Source organism: Mus caroli, chromosome 7 (genome assembly GCF_900094665.2).
Source record: "Mus caroli chromosome 7, CAROLI_EIJ_v1.1, whole genome shotgun sequence".
NCBI classification, from domain to species: Eukaryota; Metazoa; Chordata; class Mammalia; order Rodentia; family Muridae; genus Mus; species Mus caroli.
Genome location: NC_034576.1, coordinates 144,116,365 through 144,135,689, shown reverse-complemented (window position 1 = coordinate 144,135,689; position 19,325 = coordinate 144,116,365). Strand labels below are relative to the sequence as shown.

At 53.3% G+C, this 19,325-nt stretch overlaps 1 protein-coding gene and 1 long non-coding RNA gene across 14 annotated transcripts in view; one reads left to right on the top strand and one right to left on the bottom strand.

Moving 5' to 3' along the window:
- Positions 1-13,218, bottom strand: part of Brsk2 (BR serine/threonine kinase 2) — a 52,292-nt gene extending 39,074 nt beyond the window's left edge. For 6 of the 13 annotated variants that reach the window (XM_029480029.1, XM_029480026.1, XM_029480031.1 and 3 more), the window contains exon 1: positions 12,776-12,936. In XM_029480029.1, coding sequence (XP_029335889.1) covers positions 12,776-12,869 — 94 coding nt within the window. In that variant the 5' untranslated portion in view covers positions 12,870-12,936. Of the gene's footprint in view, positions 1-12,775 lie in introns of all 13 variants that reach the window. The other 7 variants (XM_021166178.2, XM_021166176.2, XM_021166180.2 and 4 more) reach the window with 3 other exon arrangements.
- Positions 13,219-17,108: 3,890 nt separating this feature from the next.
- Positions 17,109-19,290, top strand: LOC115031550. The gene is made up of 4 exons (XR_003837216.1): positions 17,109-17,201; positions 17,425-17,586; positions 17,714-17,773; positions 19,205-19,290. It is a non-coding gene; the product is annotated as an uncharacterized LOC115031550 (long non-coding RNA).
- Positions 19,291-19,325: the final 35 nt, after the last annotated feature.

The window sequence follows — 19,325 nt, the reverse complement described above, 5'->3', positions numbered from 1 at the left end:
AGTGCTCTGGACAGCAGCTGTCTAGCTTCTGAGAATTACAGTGCGGGGCGATCTATAATGCTCTAGGAAGGTGGGGGCCTGGAAGGAGCCACTGCAGCCTGTAGACTTAACTGTGAGGTCCAGACAGACACCTGCTTGCATACTCCCATGTGCTAGCAGAAGTCTGAATCCTGTAGTTGCTATCTTCTACTTTGCACCTGCCAGGCCCCACCCCTTCAGTGCCCAAGGGATGGGCAATGGGGTTGCCATGGTGATGAGGTTGGGGATGCCTTCCTTGGGAAGCCCCAGGGAGTCTCTATCATCCCACACACAGGCAGACATGGGAGTTCAGACCTTCACAGACACACCAGCCCTATACATATGTGGGTGTACATGCACATGCGCATGCGCGCGCGCGCACACACACACACACACACACACACACACATGCATACACCTGCACACTGTGACACAGGCCTGTAGATCTGCATGCACCCTCAAATCCCATCCCAAAGCAGAAGGCTCCAGGACTCCTCGTCTGAGCATCCTGGAGTCTTCTCACTCGGGTCCTCCGACAGCCCAGCAACGGACCACTCCAATGTCTTCCGAGAAACACGACCAGTACTAGAGACAACTTGCAAGACCCAGTGATGTCCCAATGTCACTTTCACAACCACCATCAGTGCCCCTTAGCAACATCCTCTATGGGCATGTGGTGCTCTGGTAGGTCATCCTGGACCTTTCACCAGCAGAGCCCCAGTATCACCTTGAGGAATTCAAGGGTATAAAAGGCCTCCATCCTTAGTCTTTCAGGGGCACTTCTGCCCTCTTACAGTTGGCAGTTATGAGCACCAATAGGCCAGCATAGGCAAATCCACTTTCCCCATGCAGGTGGGACCCCACGCCCGCCTTGTACCAACTCTGTTGTAGGAATCCACTGCAGTGAGCAGCTAAGACAGAATCTTTAACTGAGAGAAAGCTGAGGAGTCCAGCTGTTGCCTATGTGTTCTTATAGCCAAGGAGAAGAAAGCAGCCCGGCCAGCACTATTCTCATGACCAGGGAAGCAACCTTTCTGGAGGAACCATACCCAGTTCAGGGACCCCGCCACCCCCCATCCAAGGGGAAATGCTGCTCAGATAATCAGAGAGACAGACAGATGGACCCATGCCTGGCCTATAATGCCAATGGGAGGCCCCAGTCAAAGAAGGGAATCACACTGAACCCTGCAGTCACCTGCTGTCAGGGACAGAAACCCTGGCTCCACCCCTGTGCCAGTGCCTGCCTGCACACTCTCAAGCAGGAGGCCAGTAATCTGCAGTAAGGTAATAATAGAATCTGCTTAGTGGGCAGCAGGCAGGAAGGACAGGGAGAGGAGAGAAGCAGAGCTTGCCGGCCCACACTCTGGTACTTCCAAACAGCAGCATCTGTCCCCAAGTACCACTGCGCTACTGTCCAACTGAGAAACCTGGCATTAGTCTGCCTCAGCTACCTCTTCCTCTCCGGGCTGGCACTCAGGCTGGGGGTTGCCTTGTCCCAAGAGCTCTGCCGGTCTTCATTCCGGTCCCCAGTGGATAACAGAACTTGAAGTCAGAAGGCCTGGTACTGGGTTCCAGGTAGGGCCATCTGGCTGGCTATGTCCTTGTATACCTACTATGAAGTCTATGGCTCTAGGAAGGAGCCCCCCCAGAAGAGGCTGTGACAGAAGAGGGAGGGTCAGGAAGTGTATGGCACTGGGGATGGGAACAGAGTTGGGAAGGGCAGACAGAGAAAGGAGTGGGAACGGAGAGGTGAGGTCTGCCCAAAAGAGCTGACCCTGGTACCTCATGTCCCATAGCCCTGAAGGCCTTGGGGTACTGGAAGTCAGGAGGCAAACCATCTGACCCTGGCAAGCCTCCCAGGGCAGCTGAAGCCTGACTGGAAATGCTGTAGGAAATGCAGGTGCTACTGAAGGGCTGGGAAAGAGCACTAGATCTGGAAGTTTCCACCTAGAGAGTAGGTCAAACCGCATTAGGCAGCAAAAGTGGGCCTGGAGGCTGGCAGTTACTTGTGAAGATACCTCCACCCAATCCAGGTATCTACCAGCAAGAGACCAACCTCAAGAACATCAGATCAGCACATGCCACACCAGTAATTCTGGAAAGCAGCACCCCATCAGCTCAGGACCCACAAGAATTCTTCCGGATGGGATTGTCATCCCAGAACCACATCAAAAAGATACAAGGCAAAGGTCCCCACAGTGGCCTATGAATCAAAGACAATGTAACCAGGGGTGACAGCCATCAGCCTGCCTTCTTGGGCCTGAGAACAGCTGCCACTGACCCCAGAGTGACCTAAACCAGGCTCTGTGTTCCTCTCCTCCAGATGATGATAGGGTATATCAGATAGTGCAGAGGCCCCATAGGTTTGTATGAGGGAGAGCATGTGACACTCGAGAGGGGCTAGGCCAGGGTACTGCTGAAAACTCACTCCTGCCTGTATGTGCTAGTGTGTCTAGGACAGTAGACCAAGATCTAGGGGACAGAGGGACTACCAAGGGTCTATGACAGGCCTATAGCACTCTTTCCCCACAGACACTGGGTCCTAATATCACTAGGGAGTGTTTCACTGGGGTGGCCCTTAATGTGCCCTCTCAGGGATGGGACCAAACACTGGGCTTGTGAGCTCACTCACTGGACAGAGCTATGCCTACCTTATCACCCTGTGGCATTTGCTATATACTGTCAGTGACACTAACAGCTAGTTGTAAATCCTCTGAGATTTGGGGTTTGGTACCCACAATCCTCCAATCTGAGATGAGCCTGCTTCTTTATAGATACCCCAACAGCTGTTCCCATACTAATATTCTGGCTAGCAGCCTCTTCAGAGCCCCCAAGGCTTCTCCTTATTCCAAACATCACCTGTTTCCAGTCACTACCATCTCCTAGTTAGCCTGAGGGTGTGACAGGAAAGATGGACTCTTTGTTCATGGAACCATCAGGGCTGGCCTAAAATCAAGCCCCGAGGGAGTGAAGGTTGGAGAAGCCAGAGGTGAGCAACAGCAACCTCTCACCTCCTAGGGGTAGGGTTCAGGAATCAGCATGGCCTACAGCCAACCTCTCCCCAGTGCATGTCCCAACAGCTACCCAAAGTTATCACATTCCTGAATGTCATCAACCCTTAGAACTATGAAACAAGGGACACCCAAGAGTGAGGACAAGAAAGGCTGCATCAACAGTAAGAGGTCTGCTCTCACCCCAAGATACCCACATGAAAGGCCATGTCATCCTCCTGCAGTCAGAGCCACTCATGGGAGGATCTACCACCAAGAGGTCAATGTCAGAGTCTGTATCAATGAAAAGCATTCTCCTCCAGAGTCAGTTGGAGGCCTACACCTAGCACCCTTGGGTATGCAGGCCAGGTCAGGACCAGCAACACGAGGACCAGTGTGCATAAGTTTCTACTAGCCCATAGCCAGTCCATGCCCCAAGAGTGACCCAAGGCCATCACAAAACCCAAGGCTATCCCTCGGAAACAAATATAGAAATTCACCAAAGACCCCTGAGTCCCTCACATAGCTTGGTACAGCTAATTCTGGGGGCTGAAGACCAGCAGCTATCAGAAGCACCTTTCCCCCAACCCCACCTGGCAGAAGTGGTGGACTTCAGCACAGTGTTGCTGGACAGCTCCCAGCTAGCCAGGAGCAAAGGCCTGACTTAGACAGGGTCTCCTGTCTGAGACTATCCCCCAAGAAGGACCCAGGGACTCGAGACTTGCCAAAGGCTTTCTCTGCAAACTAGGGTAGACAGGGATAACTAGATGTTGGCACCCAGCAATCAAGGGCTCTCAGTACAGGGTGGGCATAGGTCTGGGGCTGCTCAGGAAAAGGGTAATAGTTCCAAGGACTCCCAAGCCCTAACATCTCTCATACACATACATGGGCTTACAGATGGAAAAAAGCTATGCTCTTCGAAGTTGCCACAGTAGCTTGCATACCCAAGATTCCTGTGTTCAAGAATGAACCCCAATTCACAGGCACTAAGCTTAGCCTCTGCAACAGCAGCTCCAACTCCAATGGAAATGCACACATTCTCCAGGGGCTCTCCCATGCCAGTTCCCAGCATCTGCTCGATACCAGGCAATGTGACCGTGCCTGTCATTGCTCACTGGCCCCAGCTCCTAGCACAGCTTCTGGAGGCCACATAGAGGCCATACATTAGTGTGTTAGCATAAGAGCTCCACGAAGAGAGGTGCTAGGATGTGGGGTTTGAAGCAAGAGGCCTGGGCAGGGTGGTTTGCTAAACTGAAATCCAGTGGGCCTGCTGTACCCACTGTCCATCTGCTGGAAATGTAGTATACCTAGAGGATCTTACAAAACCTTCACACTCTGACTGGATGGAAGTCCTCCTCCCTAGGAATGGAAACTATATTAGGAGCCATTTGGGCAGGGGGCGGAGACTGCTGCCCTGTCTAGCATACAAGAAAGCCCGCTCTGAGAAGCTACTCTGACATACAATTCCACAAGATATTGAGAGACATGGCCTGAGCTGGGATGCCATCCTTCTGACCCCACCTCTACCTCAGCTGCTGAAAGGCTCAAGACAGATGGTAGGGTCTTGAGAGGCCCACCCCTCCTAGGCTTTCTGGAGCAACAGATCAGCAGATGGAGGCAGACAATGGAAGAGGCCCAGTCCCAGGAAAGCTCTTTACTCTCAGACTAGAACTGGACCAGGGTTTGCTCTAGAAGTCAGAGTTACTTCTGGGGTGGTAACAGCTCTGTGATCCTCGGTGTCACTCTCTCTCTCTCTACACACACACACACACACACACACACACACACACACACATACACACACACACTGGAACATTACCAGGTAGGATTTGTTTCCAAATAAATAAAGTCGAAGCAAAACTGGGTGCACAGTGCTGATGGCTGGAGCTGAGCATGTCAGGGAGGGAAATGCTGTGATTTAGAGACTCCTCTACATCCTATCTGGAAATGCCATAATCCAGGTCAGACCCAGCACCCAGCACACAGTTTCCATAACAGCCACAATCCACAGAAATCCCCCAGGGCTGAGTCTGGGAGGATGCCCTTTAAGCTGGAGACCCACAGCTGGCTTCCTGCTGTAAGTCCCCTTCTTCCGTGCCCACCAGGCTGGAGCCAGAGCCAGAGTGGGATGGTCTGCATTCAGTAGGAATGCAGGGATTTGCTTGAGGTTCTGTGGGCATGTGACAAGAGACAGATCCAGCCCACTCACTAGTCCAGAGCCTGTGAAAACAGCAGAGGTGCCATTCTGAGCCTCAAGACGCTGGGCCCATGCAGCATCCTCTTGGCCAGCAAAGGTGACCGCAGTCCTGTCACCTCTCACTGCCTGCTGCTACACAAACAAGAGCTCCAGGAAAATTCCTGTGGTGGAAGGAAGGGGTGTGCAAGTAGAAGGGACTGCACGCCTCGTTTCTCTTCATGCCTCAGGCCCCTTAGCCTGATCCCACGGTTGTCACTGGGCACAGCGTGAGGCACAGAACTGCTCAGTCTCATGTAAGAGCATTCTCCTGGCATCATCTCATTTTCATGCCCCCCACTGACACATAGGGAAACTGAGGCATGGAGAAGACAGAATTCCCTATTGTAGTCTGGTCTCTCAAACTGGAGATTCTACCCAGAGATACGACACACAAACTATGCCATAGGACAGCCCCGACTCCAGAGCCTCCAGACAGTTGCAAACACTATTTGCCGTACCATGGGATAGGGCTTGCCTAACTCCTAGGTGGAATGGACTTGCTTTTGGTGGGAATCAGGTCAGAGGAATCATGCCTGCAGCCCCATCGGTCCAATGGAAGGTGGCACAAAGTGACTCCAAAGACCAGAAACCTGATGATGGTGTGTGTGAGATCCAGCTGCTCCCCCAAACCAGCAAAACTCTGCGCCCCTCAATATGGTCTAAAATGAGAAGGGCTGGCATTCTGGGTATTTGGGTCACACTGAGCATACATGCCCTCATCACTTAGGGTATACCAGGCCCTTGTTCACCTTTGAAGGGGCAGCTAATAACACCAAGACAAGCCAGAGGCTATGTTTGGGAATAAAGTGGAAGGTGGGGCTTGAAGCTCATTGACCTGAGGGAGGGACTTCACCTGGCTACACAAGAAGCTGAACAAACCCTTACCTGGCCAATGGACTCCAGGCCCAGAGCATGAACAACTCCATCTTAGGGACAGCCTTCCCAACTCTAGCATCAATAATCCCTGAAGGTGGCCACTCTGACCATTACCTTTCCTCGGGCAAGGACTTCTGGTCAGGTTGAGGGAACTCTCAGTCCAGGATAGAGGCCACATGCTGGGAAAAACAGTATCCAGGGGCCCAAAAGCCCAGGAGAGCTTGTGGAAAGCTGCCCATTCGGTAGTAATCCTACCAAACTGGTTTCACTCTGGCCACAGCTTCTCAAGGATCCACCGCCATGTGACTCAATCTAGCAGCCCTACTCTGAGCACTGAGGGCTCACCGGGTACTTCCACCACTACTCCCATCCTGATACTTTCACCCTTGCAAGGGCTGTAGGCAGCTGGGGTGACTGGGACTCCCAGGCCCAGCCGTCCCTCAACAGGCACATTCAGTCTCTCTGCGCAAACCGCCCACGGCTCTCAGCCTCAGCTGACGTATAGCCACCCCCATCTGCGTCACTAGCCCTGAGGCAGCTGTCCAGGCTGCCCTCAAGCCTCCGTCCAAAGACCAGGAAGGCCAACTCTGTTCTCAAGACCCTGAGTGGACAGTGACAGTGTGAATATTCCTATAGCACTTCTGTCCCCAAGAAGGCTAAAGAATTTGTGTGCCAGAGACCCTCAAAGGAACCTTGTAGTCCCACTGGCCCCCAGACAGCTCTGTGCCCTCTTCTAGCCATCCCAGAACCACAAGGGACCAAAATTATCCATTCATACCCGACCAGGTTCACAAGGATGCTGTGTGCACCCAGAGAAGATTGCTATGTCTTCCCACACAATTAGGAAGTGGGGACACGCTACTCCACTCTACATGGATTGATAGGTCACTCAGGAAGATGATGTCAAGCTCTATGTCTGGGGCAAGATCCCAGACCCAGCCTATGACCAGCATGCCAGAAGCCACCCTCAAAAGGGGGAGGTTTCTTATCAAAGAGATGGACTTTCAGGATATTGTCCAGCAGGCGGGGCTGGCTCCCAGCTGCTGGGATCCAGAACACTGGCCCTTTAGAAGCAACAGAACAAGGCCCGGACCAAGCGGGCTGGGCCCTGAGTGATAGCCACCCTGGCACAATCCCTGCTTTGTCCCTGAAGCTGCAGCAGAGGCCCAGCCTCCATCCTGTTCAGAACCCTGGGCAGCCTGGCTCAGCAGCATCTCTGGGCAAGGCCTTATGGAGGCCTGTGGGCAGCATGGATGTTAGGCTGGGACCTGAGGTTGCTGGGCACATTAGCTACCATGCAGGTGTGCTCAGGTCTTACTTCTGACCAGGACAGAAAGCTCTCTCATGGACCTATAAACTCCCTACAGAATAGGACAAAACAAGGGGCCCCATCAAACAGAGAAGTCCACATCTCTCCCACAGTATTCCCAAGAAGGGCTTACTTGCTCCTATCGACATTCAGTTTTGGAGCCTCACAAAGTCCCAAGAAAACCCCATTCCCAAATCCATTTGTAAATAGGGCCTAAGGCTTAAAGCCTTTCTACTATAGTTAGCAGCGTCCAGAGTCAGCAGCACAGAATTGTCTCCACCAAGTTCCAAGTGGGCACAGGACTCCTAGGCCTGGCCCACAAAGGACAGCCTACACAACCAGGTGTTAACCTACCCCAGGGACACTCCAAAAGAAATACCCAAGTAGGTCATTGTGAAGGTGTCTTCCTCGATATTTTGCCAGAGCCAGAAAACTAAACTTCCTAGCAATTTGCACCACCCTTAGTGATAACTGGTGGCTGTCTTGGGGAGGACCTGCTGTTCTACATGTGGCACAGAAACTGGGTACCAAGATAGGAAGGGGTGAAAATTATATGTTCCCCCAGGACCCACTCCGTAAACACCAGGGGAGAATCTAGCATAAATGGTCAGGGCACGGGGACACACTTGACAGGCTGTGTCCAGGAGTGGGCCTGTCTGGTGCTTCTAATGGGGGTGAGAGGTTGGGGGGGGGGTACAGGCCTTGCCAGCCTTATACTACTGTTCATGTGACTAACCAGAGAGGAGAGCAGTGCACAGCAAATTAAGGGGGTGTCTACACACCAGTTGACACAGACAATGTCTGACCACTTTCAGAGAAAGGAAGGGCAGCCAGGGAAATGGTGGGGCCTGGAGTCCCACAGTGCCTCAGCCCACCACCACACACTTCTGTGGTGACTATGGATTAGCCAAGTGGCATTCAGCTCTGAGACTGTCTGATGATCTGTCAGAAACAAAGCCTGGGGAGCGGCTGCAAGAGCTGATTCTGCTTCGAGTCGCTGTAAGGGTTAGCTCTGGACCTGCTTCAGTGCAGGTATGCAGGATAGCTCTCTCTACTGCTTTGAGGTGCACTTCTCCCTCGTGCCCTCCCTATGGCAGGGCAGAGGTCTAGAGATAGCCCACTCTGGAAACCTGCCCTGCATAGGCCTAGTCCACCAAGGCTCTGATGTGTAGTCAGGCCCCTGGGCACACGGAGGGAGGCTCTATGTGGGCACGCATCACACCTTGGATAAGCATCCTTTCTCCTTGCCAATACAAGCACACCCCATTCCATGGCAGGAAGTTCACGGGGACATGAAAAGGCCTCCCTGGTCTTCATCACTGCTTGTAACAAGGCAGAGACCCATGTGCACAGGGACACAGATGCACTCTGAGCCACCTCAGTGGGCTGGGACAGGATGGAGACCTGAGGTTCCCTCACTTCTACCAAAAACACTTATTCTTCGAGCACACCTCCTCTTCCCTAGCCTCTGTGCCCTACTGCCTGCAGAAACAGCTCTCAGGGAGAATAGGAACTCCTGAGCAAGTGTGAACTGTAGGAGGATGGCTAACAGTGCCCAGACTTAGCTACGGAGAGGGGCAGGAAAGGGCAGAAGAGAGGCAGGATAGCTGCATGCCACCTGATATGAGCTCTGAGCAAGGCCCCGGGCAGGCAGCAAATCCTTTTCTCTGTTCCCAGTAAGCACAATTCTCTCAGAGTGCTAGCTTTGAAGCCACACTACCCTCACCTGTGCAACTAGGTCAGATGGCCAGAGCCAGATGTGGGAAGAAAGAGGCTTGTAATCTACGGGGGGCTCGCAGCAGGGACCAGAGGGGCGTGGTGAGTAGTGATCACCAGACACTGCATGCCACCCACCTTCATTGCCGAAGCGGCCACCAGGCCCTTTCCACCCATAGTTATGGGCTCTGGGCCTTGGCCCCACACAGCTTCTGACTCAGCCCTCATGAGCCTGGCCCATCTACAGGGACTGAAACAGAAGATAATCGCTAGTTCCTGCTTGACATTCAAAAAGTTCCCTGGTCCAACAGCCACCTTTACTCCTGCTTCTGTTCACTTTATCACCCTCCACCCATGAGCACCAACACCCCTGGTCTTGGCACACCTACAGATGTGCTACGTGATTCTCACCTATCTTCCTCTACACCTGTCTCCCTTCCCACCCATCTCTTCCCACTTACTTGTCTCTCGTCTGTTTCTTCTCCCACCTGTCTTTCACCTGTCCTCTGATGTGCCCCTTCACCCTTCTCCCTCGCCCATCTCTCCTGTCTTGTCTCTCCATGACCCAACTCTTCACCCTGACCTAAATCTCCTTGACCCATCTCCCCAGTTGCCTGTCTCTCTTAACCATCTCTGCCTTGTCCCACCTGTCTCTCCCTCACAGGCTTCTTCTACCCCATGATTCATCTGCAGCTTGGCAGTCATCAGAGCTCTCTTCCAACCTCTTAGTGGCTGCTTGGAAGTGTGAAATGGATGATTCGTCTCTCACTGTGGCAGCCCATCTACTGACCTGTGAGCCCAGTCAAGATGGAAGGCTCTCTTGCTCATTCATCCCCTTCTCTTGGCCTGACTGACCACTTCTTGCATAGTAGCAGGCCCTGTCATCACCCCCTATAGTAGGTCTGTGCTGGCAAGTATGTTCTTTCTCTTTCTTTCTTTCTTTCTTTCTTTCTTTCTTTCTTTCTTTCTTTCCATCAACACAGGAACACAGGCTAGAGTCATTTGGGAAGACAGAAGATGAATTGAGAAAAAAAAATGACCCCACCAGATTGGCCTATAGACAAGCCTATGGGACATTTTCATGATTAATGACTGATTCAGGAGGACCCATTCCATTGTGAGTAACACCTCTTGGGTAGGTAGTCCTGGAGTTGTACGAGAAAGCAGGCTGAACAAAGTATGAGGAGCAAGCCAGCAAGCAGCATTCCTCCGTGCCCCTGCTTCAGTTCCTGCTTCCAGATTCCTGCCTTGCCTTAAGTTCCCGCCATGACTTCCTTCTATGATGGACTGTGATGTGCAAGCTGAAATAAACCCTTCACTCCCCAAGTTGCTTTTGGTTATGGTGTTCTAGCACAGCTATAGAAATCCTAACAAAGATAGGGTCCTTCAGGACCTCTTGGGCTGTGAGCCCACAAAGGCAAAGTTCTAGTATGGGTAGAAAAGTGTCCTGCCTCTGACAGGCAGAGCAGTGAGGCCATCTAACTGTATGGAGGCAACATCTTGAGGTACACCTTCCCATAGGCGATGGGGCTTACATTGTTCCACAAAGTTCACTGCCACCAGACTATGCCCATCCATAGCTCCAAGAAGCAGCTTCTGTCTGGATAGACAGATACAAGCAAAATGGAGCAAGGGTTAGTATTGAAGTGAGCAGGTGGGTAGAAACCGAAAGCCATCTGTGTGTGTGTTCCCAAGACATGTGGTCATGCCAGGAGAAGCCCTCAGATCAGCATGTAAGCAGGGCAGCAGTGGACAGGGGTCTGGCTGACACTCCCCCATCAAGCTTTTTCTGGCAAGAAGTCTGCCTCTGCCTGATCCTGGTGTAGCAAAGAAGGCTGGGATACAGCAATTCTGCTGACATCTGCTGCTAAGTGAGCAGGCCCAGCAGATACAGTCAGGATCTACCTACATCCACCAGAACGATCCCCCAGTAGTAGAGCAGGCAGTCACTCAGGATGAACAGTCTCCTGGGCAGCACATTTGCACTCCTTTGACGCGCAGTTGTCCGGAGAGAGGGCGCATCCAAGGAGCCAGGAGCATGATTGCTAGGGTCCTTCTATATCACCTGCCATCACTGTGTCATTAACTATAGGACCATGTAATGCCACAGAGAAAACAAGGAGACCAGCCCCTGACCAGAGTCCACAAGGCACCGTGCATCATTCCCCGCTCTCATCACTTACACACCCAGGGCTTCTTTTAACAACATTTTATTGGTACAATAATTAGATTATTTCACTGCCCCCTGCATTCTGCTGCTCCACGGTCTTCCCTCACAAACTACAGTTGCTCATCCCAAGAAACATGCAGAACTCAAGAGAACACCAGCTGTCTATGCCTTTCACTCAGTCCTGGGCCCCTTGATCAGTGCCTTGGTGTTGACTGCTCGGCTCAGGGGTTGACTCCAGGGTGGGAAGCCCTGGGGCTTGAAAAAAAAAACCCACCCGCCTTTGGCTCAGTGCCTCCAAGGGAACTCAGCCTGGTTCACCTTCTTCTCAAACATCATCTTCTACCACTGCCTCCCTGAAGCCCCAGGGGTGCTTGTAGAAGGCTCCCAAGCCCCCACCTGAACCACGCTGCACCTCCCCACTGTCCTCCACTCCCCGGCCTGCACTGGCTCTAGGGAACTTTTTCCAAAGAGAAAGGAGATGTGGGCAGCGCCAATCGGACCTTTGGGCAGCCGAAGACAGGCCAGTCCTGGGAGAAGAAAGAAAATGGCTGAGTCCCAGCCTCCCACAAAGACGACTGTGTGAATGCGCCTCGCTGACCAGATGAGGGGGCTGACTAAACCTAGGCTGCCCCAGAAAGCTGGCCAAACGTAAGGTAGTCCACGGCTGGTCTATGGGAAAGCTGTGCAGAAATGGAACCTGCCCAGGGAAAGACAGTGAGGACTCTTGGGGAGGTTCATTCTGCTGTAGGCCCAGGTCTGTTTCAACCGCCAGGCGGTGATGTATGGCCCAAGCCCAGGAACCGTCACCCTCTACCTCCCCAGGGAAACCCAATGTCGCAGACGCTCGGGCTTGAGACTGGGTGCAGAAGAAGGCGCTGTCCAGCTTTCCTTAGGTTCCTGCGCTGTCACCCCCACCAGAATGGGAAGTCCAGCCTAGGAAAGCCAGGCCAGGACCTGCCGGGCGGTGGCCGCTGCCTGGAGGTGGGGGTCATGCGGCCGGGACGCAGCTGCTCAGGCAGCACGCCTATTAACGCGGCAGACGGCAGATGGGCGCCCGCTCGTCCCCCTCCTCCCGCGGCACAATGGGCCCGGCGCTCGCTCCGGCGCACAATGCGGGCCCCGGGCCGCGCACCTGCAGCGGGACTGCCAGGAGTCGCCAGGCCCGGCCCATGCTGCCCCAGTCGCCGTGCGCCCCAGGCCGCGCTGCATGTCCTTGGGCTGCACCCGCCCTCCTGCAACCGGTGGGCTGAGGGGCTCCACCGCGGGACCCAGGAGTGCGGCGGCGGCCGGCGCACCGCCGCCCATTGTTCGCGGCCGCCGGGCCCAGCCTGCAGCATCCCTGCTCTGCGGCCTCCCTCGGCCCCACCCGGCCGGTCAGCACGGTCTCCCTGGCCCCACGGCCGCGCGCCCGCCCTGTATCCCGGCCCCGCCCGCGCCCCCAGCCGCCGGCGCGCACGCACCTGTCTGCCCCTTGCCCAGCGTCTTCTCCAGCCGGTAGGGCCCCACATACTGCGCGTGCTGCGCCCCGCCGCCGTCCTTCCCCGTCGATGTCATCGCTCCCGGGCCCCGCGCCGGCGAGTGGGCGCCCGGGCGCGCGGGCAGGGAGGGGCCGGCCAGCAGTGCGTCCGAGTCCGCCGAGCGCCGTCCGCGCTGACCCGGCCCGCGGCGCCCCCGGGCGGGCCGCGCTGCTCCGCGCCCCCGCCGCCCCCCACGCCGCGCCCGCCGCACCCGTGCGAGGCCGGGCCGCGGGAACGCCGCTCTGCCTCTCTGAGAGGACCCGGCGGGCGGGGGCACCAGGCTTCCGCCGCCACCTCCGAGGCCCGCGCCCCGCGCCCCCCCAGCGCACGCCCGTCCGCGGCCGTGCAGCCGAACCCCGCCGAGCAACCGAACCGAGCCACTCAGCCGAGCCCAGACGAGCAGCCGAGCCGCTTCGAGTGCCTCCGAGCCCGAGCCGAGCCCGAGCGAGCGCCACCGGCTGCAGCTACCGTGACAACTGGTGCTTGCAGCTGTCAATCAGAGGCATGGCCCAATCAGCGTCTTCCGCCTGGACCGCCCTGCCAGTCTCTAAGAGCGCGCTGGGCCAGGAAAAGCGAGATTGGGGTGTTGTTGGGGTGGGGGCGAAGGGGAGGCCAGGACAGAGCCAAGAGCCTCCGGACAGTGCTTTAGCTGCCTGGTGCCTTGTCATTAAAACGAATGCCGGACGGCGCAGGAAGCAGGCCTTGGGAAGACGTCCATGTGGTCGCCTTGGTCTAGGGGTTTCTCCCTGAACCCCTGGGTTTTGGAAGGAGTTTTCCGCCCTCGCGAGCGTTTTTCATATAAAACGGGGCCATTGGATCGTGGCAGGGTACTGCAGTCGGTTTTGGAGTGCTGGTCACCAGGCACAGGTGCTCCCTGCAGGGTGGGGATATTGAGCATTGGCGAAGATATGGCACGCAGGCCGGGTTCTGCAGGCGGGGTGGAGATACTGCTTTTGGGTTGGGGTGCTGCATTCAGCGTGGGTGCTCTGTGCAGACTAGAGCTCTGAATACAGGTGATCTGCGTATGAAGTGTAATGTTTTATGCCGGGCGAGAGAGCTGTATGCTGCAGTGTCCAAAGTGCCCTGGAAGCCATTCTCCACCCGCTGTTTCTGTTCCCGTGGGAAGAAGGGGGACAGCGTTTCTTTGGTATGCCAGTAGACATCAGTATAGCAGGGTCAGTGAACTCTAGCAGAGGCTCTCTGCCGCAGACCCCCTAGTGCCTCCAAGACTTTAGCGGTAGACCCTTTCTATGTTTAAGAGAAGCAGAGAGTCAAGGAGATTCATGGCACCTAAGATCCAGAGAAGCCTCTGAAAAGAGTGTGGCCTTAAGGACGCTGGTGGAGGCGGTCAGGCCTACTGGGACTCTCTTTTTCTTGCATGAAACCCTTGTGTTTCCTTAAAATGTGCTGTGGAAGGTGGTGGAAGAGAACAGATGGGGGCCAGGCTCAGAACTTTACAGATGTGGATTATATTTACTGTGTACTTCAATGGAAGCTACCCTAGTCAACAATGTGCTAGGTGAACAAGTCCCAAGGTATGAAGTGTCCCCTCCACCTTCAGCCACCTGCTTGCCCCTGCTCACCTTAGGTGTCACCATGTGAACTTGAGGAGGGCCCCACTCTTTCCAGCACTATCTGGGAAGACCAATGGAGAGTGTGGCCCATTCAGAGTTCCAGTGTAAGAGAGAACTAGCCTTCGGGACAGTTTCCCCTCCAAAGAGCTGGCCTGGTCTTTAGAAGTGTTAGATTTAGGGTACTAAATGTTGTCCTGGAATGAGCAGTACTGTCCTGCTAATGGGGACACGCAGGCAGGCGCGGAGAGGGAGCCTGAGGCCAGTGTTCACACCACTAGGGGCAGTGGTGATTTCTCAGCTGCATGGAAGAGTCTTGGGGACCTTGAAGTGGAATATTAGAGGAGATTTGGCCAGGGGTGATCAGCTCAAGTAGAACATGGGTACACAAGTACGGGCCAATGATCCACATGAGAGAGGAAAGGAGGTGCCAGGTGCGTCCCCATTCCTACCCTGCTGGTTACCTGGCCTCCCTGCTTACCTTCCCACCTTTCCAGTGTCCTTGGCAGCATTTGGTCTGTGGCTATCTATCTTCATCTGGTTCCCAAAAGTTTTATATTCAAGACTCTGCTTTCTCCCTACCTGCAGTCCACTGTCTACCTCTTGGTTTCATCCCCTCTCTGGCTGCACATTTTTGTGTGTTCATCTAACCAGCACCAATCATCAGGTCACCAGGGTCAGGTGTAGCATCTCTTCTCTTGGATGTGCAGCCCTCCCCCCAGGAACAGCTGTGTCCCTGCTCTACCTACAGCTTTGTTTCAACAGCCTAGTGACTATTGTCAGAACCACCTAGAGCCCAGCCAAACCTCTCCCAGAAATCCTCCAAGTCTACAATTTTACAACAGATGACACACCCCCTATCCCCATCTCTGTGAAATCACAACCACAAACTCTTTGGCCAGTCTGCCATCATCCAGGTTTAGTGGGTCTGGTACTGAGGAACATTCCAGTAATGGCCAACTAAGAGGTATTGTGACCATGGCTAGTTCCACTGTATCTTGGGGACAGGAACTGTGATTGGTCTGGTGCTTTTGAGCAAACTGACCTGCTCCAGAGTTCCAAAGGGAGGTCCTTGTTCAAACCAAGAGGCCCCTCCAGCAGATCAGCCTCCCACTACACCAGCACTTTCAGAATTACTTAACTCAGAACCAACACCAGATAAAGACAGGTTAAAAAAAAAAATCAAACAAAAAAAGGAAGTGGAAATCCACTACCAAGGACCTAGTAACAGAAAAAAATCCTTAATAGAATGTCAGCAAATTGATTCCAGTGATACATGAAAAGAAATCACAGGAACCTGTAGGGCTTTTGCCCAGGAATGTCCAGTTAATGTTTTAAACAAATTTTAGTAGGTTAGGCCATTGGGCCAGAAAACCCTAGAGTGCACATCATTTTAAAGAATGTTTTCCCGTTGCCCACCTAGTGTCTAGATGGTACCAGAGCCATTAGCCTGGGGGTCCCACTATAGTTCCTCAGCCTTCTCCACCTGCTTCATTTGGGTTTTGTTCTGAGACAGGTTCTTTCTCTGTACTAGATCCAAGCTGGCCTTACATTCACTTGTGTAGCCCTGGATGGCCTCAAGTTTGCCATGGTCCTCCTTTCTCAGCCTTCCAGTTGTTGGGATTGCAGGCATGTACTGCCATGCCTGTTTTCTGCCTGCCCAGGGACAATGCTACAGAGCATTTAGGGGGACAGCTAGGAGGGAGACCAAGAAGCAAGAAGAGATTCAGAATGCCTGCAGAGCAGGCTTGCTTCTAGTTAACCTGGGCTGATTTAGAGAAAGCAGTGAGGTTACATAACCCAAGACCAAGATGTATAGGTCCCAGGACAAAGGCCACTACTTTGGGACTGCTTTTACAAAAATTCAGCCGTGGGGCCTGGACTTGGGAAGGGGCTGATCCATTTGTGGGACTTAGGAATGGCAAGTGACCAACCTGTATGGCCATGTGGGGTGTGGTTAGAAAGTCCTACCTCCTCGTGTGGGGTGTGGTTAGAAAGTCCTACCTCCTCTGGTTTCTCCACCCTGTCTCTTATTCCATTCACATTTGTCCATGAAGGAACGGAGGCTAAGAAAAACGCAGCACTGGCCTTGGGAAGGGTTGCACAGCTCTCCAAATGTGGATAAGAGACTGTGGATACATCTGAAAAAGACCACAGACACTGTATGCTGGGTGCATTTTCCCACACTTTCAAAAAATTGAAAGCAGACTGGAGGGGTCACCTCTTAACACGGGAGCTTTTGTTTCTTTCCTCCTTTACTGTCTGGCACATGGGATATTATTGTACAGAATCCGGGGCCCCCACAGCCAGGGTTCCAGAAGCCAGAGCCAGATGCAGGATTACCGGGAGCAAGGAAAGGAGACATTGTTTCCAAGGCTTCCTGGATCGGTTTAGAGCATTAATCCATTTCCTGGGAAACAGCCCAGGCCCCCTGAATGCATTCCCTAGGAGACAGCACCAGGGGGCCCTCATCCTGGCTCCTCACTGTCTTGTACATACAGTATGGCAAAGCACAGTGGAAGGCAGGCTGGGAGTGTGCGCCCACACCCAGGAAGGAGGAGAGAGGAGGGAGGTTTGCAGTGGCAGTACTAAGCAAATGCAGTAAATACAAGTACTGCAGTTGCCGGGGGGGGGGGGGGGGGGGGGGGGGGGAGAGCATGCTTATTTTCTCTTCCCTCCACTCCTCAGGAGCAAGCCACAAAGAATTGATGAAGAGAGAAAGTGTGTCCGAAGCAATTGAGCGCTCTCTGCGTGGGGTCTTCCCAGCCCATTGGTACCGGTTGAATCAAGATGGAGCGGTAAGCTATACCTTCACCCACCATGGATTTTTATTTATTTATTTATTTTTAGCTTGACCCTCCTTGTATTGTCTCATTTAATGAGATGCATTCTGAGGCAGGGGTGAGGTCCCAGCCAGGAGAGGTGCCCTGCCTTGCATTCTCATCCCGCCTGTTCTTGCCTGTAACGAGATTATTTATAGTTTCAATTTAGTTTTTATTATTATTGCTGTTTGCTTTTCAGAGTTTGGAGATGTACATCAAAGCTTCTCCTGCTTCACATGTCTCCAAAGCGTTCCTTGGCTGCCAGGGAAGAAGAGCGTCACACTCATGGTGAACACTGATAATTAAAGTCAACATCTCAGCACACTGAGTCAATTTATTGAACACCTTTTTTTATTGCTAGGTAATCCTGTATGTCAATTCTCTATAGCCAAATAATTGGTGGGTTTCTTTTTTTTTTTTTCTTCAAATTTAATGTCTCTCATGAAATTTGCATTTAATAATAAAGGTTGCTTTCCTGTCTTTCTCAGGAACCTCCAGTACTGTGCTTCTCTCTTGGTCGTGACCTATTTCCCAAGTGATGCAGGAGGGTAAGAGGCTATGGTTGTCATAGCTACTGGGTAGCTACATGGCTACACTGACCCATGCTTGCTCACACATGGAGGAACATGAATCCTGTTTCACTCCAGCAGTGTGGTTCTTGGACTGCCAACTTCTTCTATGAAGAAGCCACAGAGCCCTGTCTTCCTGACCCCCTTCCTCAAGGTCCAGGGCAGAAACAAAGTCCAGTTGTGTGAGCTGTAGCCCCACCACAGCCCTGAAACTAGGTGCCCCTGCCTCAGCTCCCTGGAGTGATTCCAACATGGGTGGTCCATCTCTGTCCACCGTGTCATCAAGCCTTGTATTATTGGGTATAGTTGTGGAGTCTCATGTAGAAACTGCAGGCCTCCCTCTCAGATATGGGACCTCTGTAGAGGAACTGTGGTCCAGGTGGTTATAAGGGTGCTGGTCTTAAAGGGTGCCCATTTCAAAGGGCAACAGTGGGCACCCTGATACTCAGGGAGAGGGTATCAGTGGCCCACAGTTCTCTAGGGTTTGACCTTTCCTCTCCACCCTTGTCCACCCAATGCACAGTAGTTATTGCCCCTCAATTCCTCAGTGGTGTTCAGTATTCATTCAGGTCTAATGGCAACAGCAAAGCAACTGAGGTCTTCCACATCCTCTAGGGTCTAGCCCCAGCATCCTCACCTTGACAGCAAAGCCCAGGGATTTGCTCATTGTTGAGGCCAGCATCCCTCTTCTTCCCTCTTATCCCTGACCCTCTGGGAAGCCTTGGATCTGCATAGTGCCTCCTTGTATTTACAGCTGCCTGCCTCTGTACATCCATGGTCACTGCTTAGTCTCTCCCCAACTCACTCTGAGCCCCCGGCTCTCTGAGCCTTTCCCCAGTCCTTCCCCAGGACTGGAATGTACCAGTGTTAGGGTGGATGCCAAGCATGCTGTGAGTACCTCCTGAGCAATTGTGTCTAGATCCTTACATACCCAGGGCCCACACCCAGGCCTGTGGGAGGGATGCTAGCTTTCCCCAAAGCCCCTCTCACAGAAGCAGCTATGGATCGATGCCAACATGACCAGTGGGCCTGCTTGGTTAGTGTAGTGTACACAGAGTAATCACAAACTTGCCCCTGTCATGGCTGTAAGGGGAAGGGGTCTCAAGTAGTTTCTCCCAGTGTGGCACAGGAACAGAGGGTCTCCAAGCTGTAGTCTGGAGTCACAGTACTAAGCCACAGCTCAACTGTCCTGCACACCTGTTCCAACTGCATGCATGTTTGTATTGCACATTTCCAAGTCCAAGGTTGTTGTTGGCTGTGCCAGACTCTGTCTTTGTGACAGACTAGGGTTTCTGCCACCCTTCCCACTCCATCCTGGTGACCTCAGGCCACTTTCCAGACAAGAACCTGCTGCTCCTTGGGAGTTCTGCCTATGCCTATTTTCCCACAGCCCGTTTCCCCTCCTGACAGGTCGTTCAACCTCAATGACTAGAAGCAGCAAAAACATCTGATCTCCCTTCGACAAAGACAAACAGCAGACCAGAAGGAAAATTGAGAGCATTTTATTTTCATTAAAACATATCGGATATTA